The sequence below is a fragment of the Artemia franciscana genome, chromosome 3 (genome assembly GCF_032884065.1).
Source record: "Artemia franciscana chromosome 3, ASM3288406v1, whole genome shotgun sequence".
Classification (NCBI taxonomy): domain Eukaryota; kingdom Metazoa; phylum Arthropoda; class Branchiopoda; order Anostraca; family Artemiidae; genus Artemia; species Artemia franciscana.
In genome coordinates this window covers 16,841,897-16,856,223 of record NC_088865.1, presented here as the reverse complement: position 1 = coordinate 16,856,223, position 14,327 = coordinate 16,841,897, and the positions used below count along the sequence as shown (strand labels likewise).

General features: G+C 34.9%; 2 protein-coding genes across 3 annotated transcripts in view; both read left to right on the top strand.

Moving 5' to 3' along the window:
* The window catches only part of LOC136024949 (endothelial differentiation-related factor 1 homolog), a 21,944-nt gene extending 9,323 nt beyond the window's left edge, over positions 1–12,621 (top strand). The window contains exons 4-5 of the mRNA XM_065700542.1: positions 3,646–3,739; positions 12,230–12,621. Coding sequence (XP_065556614.1) covers positions 3,646–3,739; positions 12,230–12,291 — 156 coding nt within the window. The 3' untranslated portion in view covers positions 12,292–12,621. The remainder of the gene's footprint in view (positions 1–3,645; positions 3,740–12,229) is intronic.
* The window catches only part of LOC136024952 (insulin-degrading enzyme-like), a 234,273-nt gene that overhangs the window by 219,590 nt on the left and 356 nt on the right, over positions 1–14,327 (top strand). The window lies entirely within an intron of this gene.

The window sequence follows — 14,327 nt, the reverse complement described above, 5'->3', positions numbered from 1 at the left end:
ATTATGTCTATCATTTGTGCTTAAAAGCAGTATATACATGTATGTCTGGATCAACTTCCATGATTAAGGCCAATGCAGTCTAGGCATCGCAGTTTTGGTGGACTTGCATGTACAAATAATATACGAATAACTTTTAACAGCTACTTTTAAACTTGGTAATTTTGAATTTTAATTAAGTTAAAGTTTTTTGGGCATAAAATGAGTTATTGAAGGTGCTGAGTTTGTGATACATCCTCTGTGTTAATATTGTGTCTATTAAAAATCGGCTGGTAGTTTTTTTTTTTTTTTTTTTTTTTTTTTTTTTTTTTTTTTTTTTGCTTAATGTGACTACAAGCTTATGCTGGATAAACAGGTTGTAAGCATTCTTTGGCTTTCAGAATATAGAAAAGAAGCTGATTAACCATATTTCATACCGAGTAGATATAGTTGAGCAAATAAAACTTGCAGCCATGTTAAAATTGTGCTTAAAAAATTGTTCTGTGAAAAAGACAATTGTTATTAATTATCTTCTTTCATAGCATTGTGTTCTATAATCTATTACAGGTTGTGAATGCAGCACGAAGGACTGGAGCAGCAATTGACACTCAAGTCAAATGTAAGTGACGAGTTTTTTTTTTATTTTTTTTTTTTTTTTTACCTCCTCTTGTTTTTTTACATGTGTGCAGTACACCAAATAAAATTATTACAAACAAGCTCTTCTCTGCAGCTATTATAAATAAATACAAGTAATATGATCAGCTGTTTTCTCAATTGATTGCTATTTGCATAATGGAGGTTAGGTGGAAAGACTACTTGTGTAAACCCACAAATTATTTGTGACAGTAGATCATTGCGTTTCTCAAGACAAGCCTTTTTCAACTTTTATTCTTTTAGGAAATTGATAAAAAAAGATAATAAAAGTGAGGCTGAAACTTAAACTTAATATAAACAGAAATTATCCTTTACCTGAATTATTTTCTATAGTAAAAGCAAGTGGTGTATATGTTTAACCCATGTTGATGGTCTAGCTTTGTTACCTGATGAAAGTAAATAAAACCAAAAAACCTGTATGGTAAAAGTAAATATTTACATGTCACAATATTTACAAATTTTCACAAACAAGAAATTGCATACTTTAGAATTTGTTTATTTTTGGGTTTTTTCTTTTTAGCAAAGTCTTTTGGTTATTTGAATTCGGGATTGAAGGTATGCTATGAACATCAATTCAAAATATTTGCCCTTTTTATTTCTCGCGTTGGCCCAATCCTTTGTCCTTCTATGGATATTTTCTTCTCCCTCTCTGGTCACTTTGTTCTAACAAATTATCTAGTAAAGAAATAGTTTCCTTTTGTTTTTCCAGTAGAACAAAAGTGGGCTAAGAGCGCATCTATAATCAGAGGGAATGAAGATTACTATCCTTTTAACAAATAATGAGTAACATTGAAAAGTTTGGTAAAATTATTTGTCCTTTGGAAAGAAGCTGGTGGGAGTGTGCCCGATACCTTACTGTCCACCAAAAGTTAATGATACCTCAGGTCTTTGAGATTGTACTACACTTCAATATATTTATTAGACTGTTTTTCCTTTTTTTTTTAATAATGTTTTTTTTTTGTGCTTCTGGGCTATCTGCCTTTTGCCCACATGATGCACTTCAAGTCAAAATCTCAAAGCCCACCTTTAGCTTAGTGGAGAGTCAAGGAAGAAAACTTCTCACTTTTACAGGCACTGTAAAACTTTTGGTGGGACACCACTTTGTTCCTATTCAATCCTTTTTCCTTTTCTTCAAACTTTTAACATATAAATGCTCGAAACTACTGGTGAGAGGCACAACACAACAAGTAAATGCTTGGATGTTTAAACCTAAAAACATAAGACAAATAAAACACAGTACAACAAATCCATTCTCGGCTGTTCGAATAAAAAAAAATAGAATGCTTGAACGTAAAACATAAAATGGTAGGCTATTAAAAACTAAATTTATGAAGAAATAAAAAAAAATTCCTTCTTTGTCATCTTTATAAAACGGCCTAAAACACAAACATAAAGCTTTATATTCCAACTGGGCGCATGTGTGAATGTAAATGTTTTTTTTTTTTTTAATGTAAAGAAAATGTGAGCGTATTTGATTTATTGCTTTTTTTAAAGATGGCGCTGCAACCAATAAGCACCCTGTCACCACTTTGAACACTGCAAAGCTGGATCGTGAAACTGAGGAGTTGAAACATGAAAAATTACCCCAAGATGTTGGCAAATTGATTCAACAAGGACGAAACAAATTGGGAATGACGCAAAAGGATCTTGCTACAGTAAATTCCACTTTTTGATTCATTTTCTTCCCCTTGCTCTTCTTTTTCTTTTATCACCAAACTACTAAAAATTAGTCCTTGGATAAAGCTCACAGTTTTTTTTTTAAAACTATAACTAAAACAAAAGTTATATGGAAAGTAAATGAATATTGAGAGTTTGCAGGCATCTATAGGTTCTATTTCTTTTGTTTTCTTCCTTAAGATACGGTAAAAGTAGCCTAACGCTAATATCTTTTTTTTTTACCGAATTTCGAAAAGTATTGTTGCGAAACTTTCTGACGCTTAATGAAAATTTGGAAAGCGGTAGAACAAAAATGACCATGCTCTCTGGTAGTCTAAAAAAAACTGCCTACTTGCCCCCAAAGAAGCAAAGTAGTTTATTTTTTTAATAATATTTCTATTTGCGGTGGAGAAACTTACATACAAGTTACTGCATTCGATTTTCTCACAATCAGAGTTCACCCTTTTTTAATTCATGAACATGCATTAAGGGTTTTTCTTCTTTTTTTAGGTTCACTTGTTTATCTATCAAACATGTATAATACATTGAATATACACATATCTGGTAGAGAGACTAGCTCTTTTTGCACAGACAAAAAAAACAATAGAGGAATAAATAGACTTTTAATCGAAATGAAAGACCTGACAGATAAAAATAAATAAGAAAAATATCATAGCAACTGCAATTGAATTGACAACCCTGCCTAGTGAGCTCGAGTGTTGTAAAATTCTATTAGGTACTGGTGTCTGACCCTTCTGAGAGGAACCAATAATTCAGTTTATATTTAATGAAAAACTACTGTTTTTTGGAAAAAATGTTAAATGTGAAAAATTTTATTATAGTATTTAGAAGTTAGAAAAGATAAAGAAGATTGAGGAAATAAAGACTGCATCCCAGGAATAACTAAAAACGAAAGCGCGCACCAGAAGTACATCAAAGATTGGATAAGTGCTGATGTGTAAATGTATCCGAGGGGAAATACTTTGAAGGGAACCAACTAAATGTTGAAGAATTAATAAATAGTTTCCTGAAAAGCAAAACTCTGCCTTCTTACTGAAGAAAATGAAAAGCTTTTTTTTTATCTTAGTCTTTGTTGTCATAGTTTTCTTTTGTAAATTTTACTTTTGTTGTGCATATTTTTTTAGCCCTTCTAAATTCTAAATTTTTCTCTTTGCGTCATTTTGCCAATGACGGTTTATAATTGACGATATAGATAAGGTAGACCTGTTATAGGCAATATACGCAACTTTTTGTATTTGTAGTATTCACAGAATGTAGTTTTTTATTTTGTTCCTCTGGCCCCATGTGGCGAAGTTGCATTTCTAGTTTTTTTTTTTTATTATTTTTCTTTTCCCACAGAAAATATGTGAGAAGCCACAGATAGTAAACGAGTATGAGAATGGAAAAGCTATCCCAAATCAGCAAATTTTGGCCAAAATAGAAAGAGCGATTGGTAAGTAATATGCTTCAAATGCTTATGATAGGAGGTTGGTGTATTTGCTAAAATAAACTTTAGTTTTCACCAAAGAAACAAAATTGTCCGGTCAAACCAATCGAGAAATGTATTTTTCTTCTTAATATAGTTTTGCAGTACTGCTGGTTGATTAGTTTTTGTGGTTTTCGATACCATAAAGGATCGCACTATTTTTTCCATTGTAAACTTTTATAGTGTGTATGGCCAAGCTATTTATAATTGATGGAGGGGTCTCGCCATAAGTTGTAGATTTTTATAGTGCATCGGAATAAACTACAGAAAAGTAAAAGTTTGCACCTACTTTCGTGAAAATCTTAGAAAAAATTATTTAACTTCTCCCGTTCTGAGTCGGAAATAGAGATACTTAGTTCTAGCGAAACTTGCATCATTGGAAAGCGTGATTTTTATTTAATTTATTTATTTATTTATTTTTTTATTAAATAGACCAGATTTTCCTATTCAAAATTCAGAAAAGGACAGTCTCTAAAAATGTTCTAGCATACCTGCTATGAAAACTCTAAAAATTAGCTCAAAGGAAATACCATTTCAGCAATTTGGTAGCTTGGGGTGTTGCCCGATTTGATTGAAAACCTTTCTGGCACGGGGTTGTAAAATTTCTTTGTGCTTTTAATCCGATTTCATAGTCAAACCACAGATTCTTAATATATCTCTATGGTTGTTAAAATAATGGTCCCTTTGTTTTTGAGACGGTCAGCCGACACTAAGGTCTGCCAAATGATGATAAGAATCCTCTTTATCCTTATTATTGTGTGTATTTGATAATTGTCAGCTTCTGCTTCTTTTTTTTATTCAGATAAAAAGAAAGTGTAGTTTTATTTTATTGGCACGTATTTCCCTTGTTTATTAAATTCTTCTGTTTTAAGTTCATTGATAACTTATTTTGGGTATCATAAATAATTTTTTACAAAATATTATTTGAGAGACTCCTTAGTAAACTCCGCTCTTTCCTTACTGCTGGCTAACAATGAGATCTGGTCTTACCTTCTGCCACTTTTTATGGCACTTAGTATTAACCAAGTGACATATAGCAATCGCAAATTCTGTCGGTCCCGGTTTTGCTACTTTAGGCACTTCCAGGTAAGCTAGGACGATGAAATTTGGCAGGCATATCAGGAACCGGACCAGATTAAATTAGAAATAGTCGTTTTTTCGATTTGACTATCTGGGGGGGAGTGGGGGTTCGGTTAATTTGGAAAAAATAGAAAAAATGAAGTATTTTTAACTTACGAACGGCTGATCAAATCTTAATGAAATTTGATGTTTGGATGGCTATGGTGTCTCAGAGCTATTATTTTAAATCCTGACCGGATCTGGTGACATTGGGGGGGGGGGAGGAGTTGGGAGGGGAAACCTAAAATCTTGGAAAACACTTAGAGTGAAGGGATCGGGATGAAACTGGGTGGGAAAAATAAGCACAAGTCCTAGATACATGATTGACCTAACCGGAACGGACTTGTTCTCTTTGGGGTAGTTGGGGGGGGGGGGGTTAATTATGAAAAATTAGAAAAAAATGAGGTATTTTTAACTTACGAACGGGTGATCGAATCTCAATAAAATTTGATATTTAGAAGGATATTGTGTCTCAAAGCTCTTATTTTAAATCCCGACCGGATCTGGTGACATTGGGGGGGGGGGGTTTGGGGGGACCTAAAATCATGGAAAACGCTTAGATTGGAGGGATCGGGATGAAACTTGGTGGGAAAAATAAGCAGAAGTCTTAGATACGTGAATGACATAACTATAACGGATCCTCTTTATTGGGGGGGGGGGATGGTTAATTCTGAAAAATCAGAAAAATGGCGTATTTTTAACTTACGAAGGAGTGATCAGATCTTCATGAAACTTAATATTTAGAAGGACCTCGTAACTCAGATCTCTTATTTTAAATCTCAACTGGATCCAGCGTCATTGGGGGGGGGGGGGGTCCGGAAATCTTAGAAAATATTTAAAGAGGAGAGATCAGGATGAACTTAGACGGGAAGAATAAAAACCTATCTAAGATACGTGACTGACATAACCGGACCGGATCTGCTCTCTTCGGTGGAGTTGGGGGAGGGGGGTTAAATCGGGAAAATGAGGTATTCGTAACTTACGAACGGGTCACAAGATCTTAATGAAATTTGATATCTAGAAGGAATTCATGTCTCAGAGCTCTTATTTCAAATCCTGACCAGATCTGTTGACATTGGGGGGAAGATAGAGGGGGAAATCTGGGAAAACACTTGGAGTGGAGGAATCGGGATGAAGCTTGGTGGATAGAATAAGCAAATGTCCTTGATACGTGATTGAGGTAACCGTACTGGATTCGCTCTCTTTGGGGGACTTGGGGGGAGGGGTTCAGTGGTTTGGCGAGTTTGATGCTTCTGGACGTGCTAGGACGATGAAAATTGATAGGCGTGTCAGGGAGCTGCACAAATTGACTTGGTAAAGTCGTTTTCCCAAATTCGACCATCTGGGGGGCTAAAGGGAGAGGAAAAATTGGAAAAAATTAGGTATTTATAACTTACGAGTGGGTGATCGGATCTTAATGAATTTTGATGTTTAGAAGGACATCGTGACTCAGTGCTCTTATTTTAAATCCTGACCAGCATTAAGCCTCTGATTTTCCGTTTAAATCAATCTGTTGATTCTTACAAATTTTTAGAGCTCATACCATATGAGCTCTTGGCTCTTAGCTCTTCTTGTCTCGTCACAAGTGCCATATGAGCTCTTAGCTCTTGTTATTGCTGTAACAGATAATAATAAACTCGGTGCTGTTATATCAAAGTGTCGTGTAAGACGTCCTATTCAAAGTTGATTTTTGCGTCAATTTCAATGAGCAGCTCTGGTGCCAAAATTCCAATTAAGTCTTGAAATCACAATTCCGTTCCCTTTTTTATTGTATAATATTACCCAGTTCAATAACCATTTGAGCAGAAGGGTGATGAATTCTGTAAGAATAAAGCTTCCATATTCTATCAATATTGAAAATAAGAATAGTGGTGGATGGGAAATAGTAATAGAATTGAATAATAAGGGAATTGTAATTTAAAATTCCTTGGGAATCTGGACTCAAAGACTACTTACAATATTCTTCGATAATTATCATATTATATGTGTTTTTTTAGAAGAGGACTATATTCTAACTTTAGAATATAGAATAGTATATGCAAATTAATAGACATTATACTACGTTGTAAATGTTAAGTAAAGTATTGCAGCAAGTTTTGCTCGGGTGTCGTCGAAAAAAGAACAAATGAAGACATTGCCCCTTAAAGCGGCTGTCCTGTGGCAAGACCCAACAAAAATTTTGTTTGGTATTATAGATTGGTTTCCCCCATTCTCCATAGGCCGAGTCTAATGGCGCAATCAGAAATTTTTCAAGCTACCGTACCTTCTGAGATACGCCCTAGTAACTGCAGAGGTAAAAATAGATTTGATAGGTTGTCTATAGCTAATATCTAATATGAACAAGCTAAAATTAAAAAAAGAAATGAATTTTTGCTGCAGAAAATGCAGTAGTAAAAATTGAAAGTAAACGGACTTTGGAAAACCTGACAAAATTAATAAGTTTTTTTTCTGTTTCCCGTTTTATAATTTTCTTGCAAACTTGAAAAATGCAGATACTAGGTTTCATAAGAGGACGGCGAAAAGACGGTCTCAAAATGCATAATTTTCTGAAAACCAACTTTATTCTCTATTTGCTGACATCCAATCAATGTTGTTTATTTTAAAATGCACTATGCACAAAAGTGAAGGCTTTGTTAGCTTGCTCCAAAACATAAAACCTAACACACTGTTGTTATTTCTTTAGCTGTATTATGTACAAGCCAAGGCTGCATTACTTAACCTCAAAATAAACCCCCTAGAAATTGTCTCATATGGTATTTGATTATGGAAATAATTTGATTTAATGTCCATCACTGATTGATTGCCACAAAAGCACTTCACTAATAAACGCCAAAATGCATTATTATTTATAATGGTTGCGTAGCCCTTTTCGCGAGGACATTTTCTAATCTAAAATGTATCGGTGTGATTAAAAAGGTAGGTCAATTAGCATAAGCATATTAGTCGCCATCCACTAGGAGGAATAGGCTTTGTGACTCTAGCTTACAATGAAATAGGCCTACAGGTTATACAGTAAGGCTGTAAAGTTTAATGATCTGAAATTTCTTGATGCACGTGTCCTTAGTTGTAGGAACCATATTACCACATTTTAAGTGAATGCAAGTACTGTAGTATGAAACTGAGAAGTGGGAGGAGTCTCTGAATATTCATTTGCTTTGGTGTCTTAGTCTCCCCCCCCCCCAGTTACTCGCCCCATAATAGTCAAGCAGATAGGATATCGGAAGGGAGATGTGCCTTTGAAATTCGTCATTTTCATCCCTAGTTAGTCTTGGCTAGTTGCTCTATGAATGTCAAGCCAATCAGTTGAAAAGAAAAGAAGAAAAAATGCCTACCTCTTCTGAAAAGTTAGCGATGGGAATTAGTTTTAGGCGATTAGAGGTATAGAGGTTTTAGAGTAAGGGGACGGTTAATTCGGAAAAAAAAAATAGAAAAAATGAGGTATTTTTAACTTCGAGCGGGTAATCGGATGTTAATGAAATTTTATTTTTAGAAGGATATCGTGTCTCATAGCTCTTATTTTAAATCTTGACCGTATCCGGTGACTTTGGGGGGAGGGGTTGGAGGGGGAAACCTAAAATCTTGGAAAACGCTTAGAGTGGAGGGATTGGAATGAAACTTGGTGGGAAAAATAAACACAAGCTGTAGATACGTGATTGACATAACTGGAACGGATCCGCGCTCTTTGGAGGAGTTGGGGGCAGGGTTAATTCTGAAAAATTAGAAAAAATGATATATTTTTAACTTACGAAGGAGTGATAGGATCTTAATGAAATTTCATATTTAGAAGACGCTGGTAACTCAGATCTCTTATTTTAAATCCCGACCAGACCCAATGTCATTGGGGGCCTTCCTGTGCCTCCCATTATACAGATAAAAATTCACGTGGTGGAGAGGACGGTATCTTTGAGGGCCCATCAGCCCTCTTGGTGCCTGGAATCATACAGATTGAGACTCATCGCATGTTTTGGCTCAAACAAGCTGCAAAGTGCCTACAAGGTTTAAAGGTCAAGTGTCCAAGGTCCTATATCTTTTAGTATGTTCTACCCTAAAAAAAAAAACTACCTTTAAATAAAATACCTTAAAAACCTTAGCCCTTCCCCCCTAAAATAAAAATTTTTGCACTCAACTTCCTTGGAAAAATGTCTGCGAGTCCCCTTTACCTGTCTGTTGTGTTATGTTTTTTTCACGTTTCTCTTAAGAGCTGGACAGACATATCGTTTTTAACTTTTTTCTAACTAAAACTAGGCGTATTTTGCGCCATGATTCACATCAAAATTTTTTTTCCAGGTTAACACTAAATTCCAGCGTCGCTTATGGAGTTCTTTTTCTAAATTTGGGAGTTCCCCTCAATTTTGACTATGATAGGGAAATGCTTATATACTCCCTATCCTAATTGGTGCCTTTCAAATTGAATTCACAAAACCATTTTTCTTCTTTCAATATCTGTGCTGCATCAATGGACTGTGTTTCAGTTTACACAAACTCAAATGTAAAACTTCACAGAACTAACCTTTTTTCATGAAACATTTGCCCATTAATTGCCATAAGGACCCCTTGCGAGACCTCCTAGGCTAAGAATATTTTGGGAACTCTTATCTATTGCGTCTCCAATCGAAATTTAAGCACGCAAGGATACCATGAAGCATTTATTTAAAATATAGGGTCTATGATTAAGTAACGAGTTACAAATAACAGGCTGCTTGTTTGTTGGATTTTGAAGTCCTTTGGTTCCCTTACTTTTACCTAGGTTTATGTTCCCTGTGAAAGTTTTGGGTATGCCGGTTTTTTTCAGTCCTAAGGCTTTAAGGTAGTTTAATGCGTTAGTTTTTCTACTTTTGTAGTCTTTATGTTCTGACTTGAGACGGCAGTTTTGCAACCATTCGGTAGCTGATATTGAAATCTATCCATCTGCTATGTTACATTTACTTTTCTTTTACATTTCTTTTAATTTTGAGCTCTTTTTCTTTAAAAACTATTTCAAAGTTCCGTATATCTGTTTTTTTTTTCAAATGATTGCTTTTTAATTCTAATCGCTTCTTGGCGAAAAGGTTTCTCTCCTATTCCTCTCTTTTTAGGCTGAAAAGTCTGTTGAAAAGGCATGGAAAACGTTCGAAAATAAAAAAAAATTCCATTTCTTAATTAAGATTAGATTATTCTCTAATTAAAATTCGAAGCAATATCATAATTCTGTCTCGGTGAATAGATAGATATGAAAATAACGAGCCCAGTGATCTATGTATCTTATTTTTTCGGTACAAGTTGCTCTTTATTCCTCGTCAAGAAATAGCAAAATTCAGAGGGGAAGCAACCTTTAAGCAAGAATTTAGTTTTTAAACCATGAATTTTATGGTAAAATTAAATAAAAAAAGTTTTTTTTTAAGTGAAAGTGAGGAGCGACGTTAAAACTTAAAACGAACAGAAATTACTCCATATATGAAAGGGGCTGTTCCCTCCTCAGTACCCCGCTCTTTTCGCTAAAGTTTGACTCTTTCTTTCAAATCTACTTTTTAAAACAGTAAAAAACTTTAGCGTTAAGAGCGGGGCATTGAGGGGGGAACAGCACCTTTCATATATGGATTAATTTCTGTTTGTTTTCAGTTTTAACGTCGCTCCTTACTTTCAGTTAAAAAAAACTTTTTTTTAATTTAATTTCTGAAAGTTTTTGAATTAATGCATGTCTTGATTTTGGCTCTCCGCACATGAATACTTAAAACAAAATTTGCATTTTTTTTTTTTTTGCTAAATGGCTTTCTTTTAGTTTTGATTGGACGATTTTGATAAAAAAAAGGGGGGATGCGGAAGAGGCCTAGTTGCCCTCCAATCGTTTGGATACTTAAAAAGGCAACTAGAACTTTTAATTTTTTTTTGAACGTTTTTATTAGTTAAAAAATATACTTACAAATTAACTTACGTAAAGAACTTCTATATTCGTATATTTTTATTATGTATATGAGGTTTTTTTTTGTCCCGATTCTTTAAGAATGACCCCTGAATTACAAAGGCCGTAGAATAAATAGTTGAAATTACTAAAAATACTTTAGCGTAATGAGCAGGTATTTAGGAGGAGATCAACCCTTCATATGCGTAATAATTTCTATTCTTTTTAAGTTTTAATGCTGCTCCTTACTTCCAGTTGAAAAAACTTTTTCATATTTACTTTTTCATCGTTTTTTGTCTTAAATAATGCTAGAATATACTGCGCCCCCTTCATGGAAATTCTCTTCTCCCATGGCAAACTCCTCCATGAAAAGATCCTTCCACGTAACCCCCTCCCCTAAACCCCCTCTCCAACCCAAGAAAAATGTCCCCCTGAAAACGTCTGTACACTTCCCAATAACCATTACTATATGTAAACACTGGTCAAAGTTTGTAACTTACATCCCATCCCCCGGGGACTTTGAGGGTGTAAGCCGTCCCCAAAGCCATAGTTATTGAGTTTTTCGACTGTGCTGAACAAAATGGCTATCTCAAAATTTGGTTCGTTGACTTTGGGAAAAAACTGAACAGGGGAGGGGGCCTAGGTGCCCACCAATTTTTTTGGTCACTTAAAAATTGCACTGGAACTTTTAATTTCCGTTAGAACGAGCCCTCTAGCGATATTCTAGGACCACTGAGTCGATACGATCACCCCTGAAAAAAAAAAAAAAAACAAACACGCATCCGTAATCTGTCTTCTGGCAAAAAAAAATATGAAATTCCATATTTTTGTAGATAGGAGCTTGAAACTTCGACAGTATGGTTCTCTGATACGTTGAATGCGATGGTATGCTTTTTGTTAAGATTCTATGACTTCTAGGGGGTATTTTCCCCTATTTTTCAAAATAGGGCGAATTTTCCTCTGGCTCGTAACTGTTGATAGGTAAGACTAAATTTAATGAAGCTTGTATGTTTAAAATCATCATAAAAATTAAGTTCTTTTGATGTGTCTATTAGCATCAAAATTCCATTTTTTAACGTTTCGTTTACCATTGCGCCGAGTCGCTCCTTACTACAGTTCGTTACCATGAACTGTTTGATAAAATATTAAACGTTTTACACGATTCTCGTAAATAGGCAACAAATTTTAGGGGGCCCATGACTATAGCCTCAGCTGCCTATTGATTACTTTGGTCTTGGGGTGACTCGTTCAAAACAACTTTCAAATGGTTCCACTGACGTCATGTGCCAATGCCAAATCATTTTTTGGGGGGTTTCAGTTCTGTTTTTGCCTTTTAATAAGTACACTTAATATTTTCTCGCTTAATGTTCTTCAGTCATTTCAAGTAAATGCTGTGCCTGTCAAACTCTCTGGACTACGTTTTCCCTGCGGCAGATCGGTAAAGGATATTTCTTTTTCAGGAATGAAATTGCGAGGGAAGGATAAAGGCCAACCCTTGGCGCCTCCTCCTAAGAAGAAGTGAGTTTTGAGGGAGGGGGCAGTCTTTGGATAGCCAGCGAGGAGCAGTATTGTTACAAATTGTCCTATTTTATGAGGCGTTTGGTTTTCGTTAAAAAGTTGCAAAAGGTTAAAATCGCTTATTTCTGCTCTTGTCTGGCATTTTTTTTTTTTAACTTTGTGTTTTGTAATACTTTATTCAGTGTGAATTTACGAACTTGAATAAATTCTGTAGTCAAGTATAGAATTTTTGTGTAACTTTCCAATTTCTGTAATACTAAATGCTCTTATGGCACAAATCAAATTTGCTGTTGCAGTTTTTATAATTTTCAGGAAGTAAACGATTCATATTGAATTTTTAAAATTTGCAGTTTCATAAAAAGCTAAGATTTTGTACAGCTTTGTTTTTTAGTAATGAAACGTTGGCTTGCAGTGTTCTGTGCTGATTCCTATACATTTTTAGGAGGGGAGTTCTAATATGGGTATTACAAGAGTTTCGTGCTATTCTCTAGTTTTCGGGAAGACTTTCCGAGACAGAAACTCGTTACCGTCAGCAGTCGTTTGACCGCAACCTCAGTATTAAAGCAGCCATCACTCAGTAGGTCTTTTTTTTTTTAATTACGCAATTCTGGCAGTTTTATTAGATATCTTAAAAAAGTGGCTATAAAAAAGAAATAAGTATATACGTTGCAATAATTATACATAAGTAAAAGTTGCGAAAAAAGTTTGGGCTTTAGAAGCAGGTTTCATCAGCAAATTCGTATCTTTTGCAGGCTTACGTTACAGAACAAGTACCGCTTTTATTAAAAATGCGGCAAATTATATATACAAGCCAGTGCGTTTCATCGTGCTAAGATTACTTATTCGCTATACAAAAATTGCTGAAATGATTGATTGACTGGTCTGTCTTCCTTTGCACAATGGATAAGTGTCTCTAGCTCTAAAGAAAACTTGTTTATTTGTATAAATTAACACGTCGAAGGTGTAAAACTAATAGCAAGGCTGGTCCATTTCTGATGGTAGAGCATCGGACTTTCAATCTCGCGGTATTGGACTATTTTAAACGTGGCGATGCATAAAGAGTTTGATTAAAAGAGAGGGTTGATGTCTTTTCTCTTCATAAATAAACAACTTTTTTGTAACTCTTTCTGTATTGTCTCACAGCTAGGATATCGAGTTGAAATTTACGGGAGCAGTTTTTTTTTGTAGATATGGGTGGTGGTAAAGCGGCTTTGAATTTTGTGTTGAGGGGGGCGGGAGGAAATATTTTCTCAGGTCCGGACAAAAAAGTATACGCTCAGTTTTTTCTTTTTTACGTCTGTCGTCCGACAGGCTTCGCTGCTAGTTGTAGAGCACAAAAGTTGTTTCTTCTACTATGTGCCTCGATAAGAAGCTTGTCTTAGGAAGTTTAAGTTAGTCAGACACATTGTATAAATGCATATACTGTAATGCAAATCAGTCTTAAAATGGGACACAACAGTGGTAACATCACAGATGGAAGTGCTTAGAAAAGAAAACAAGGATTGATTTGCTTTGCGATCAGAAAAATTAGACTGGTGCATGTGCACCAGCCATTCATGAAAAAGGATCATTGCTGCGTTCGCAGGAAGACAGAGCCAAGAAGAAGTGCTCTCTGTCCGTATCTCCATAAATCTTTCATTGAAAAAACAGGAACTTGTGTTACTGTAAATATTTACAATGTGGTCAGAAGTAATTTTTCTCACAGCAAAAGAATTATCCGTTGTTAATGCACAGAAAATCGTTCACCTTATCCGTAAAAAGCGCAAGTATATAAAAAGTATACTTGAAAACCCTTCCCAGAAGAAAGATAAACACAATTTAAGGACACAGCCGTTTATTACGCAACTACAACTATCAAGAACTAAAAAAAAAAAAACAATTAGATTATGAAAATAATTCTCAAGATACATTGATAGATTAAGTGAGGAGCTACAAGACTGGATGCCTTCCTATCATCCGACTAACAATATTTACATACTCATGCCAACATACGTCTCGAATCAAAAATTCTTACATTAAAAAAAATATATATTAATTTCA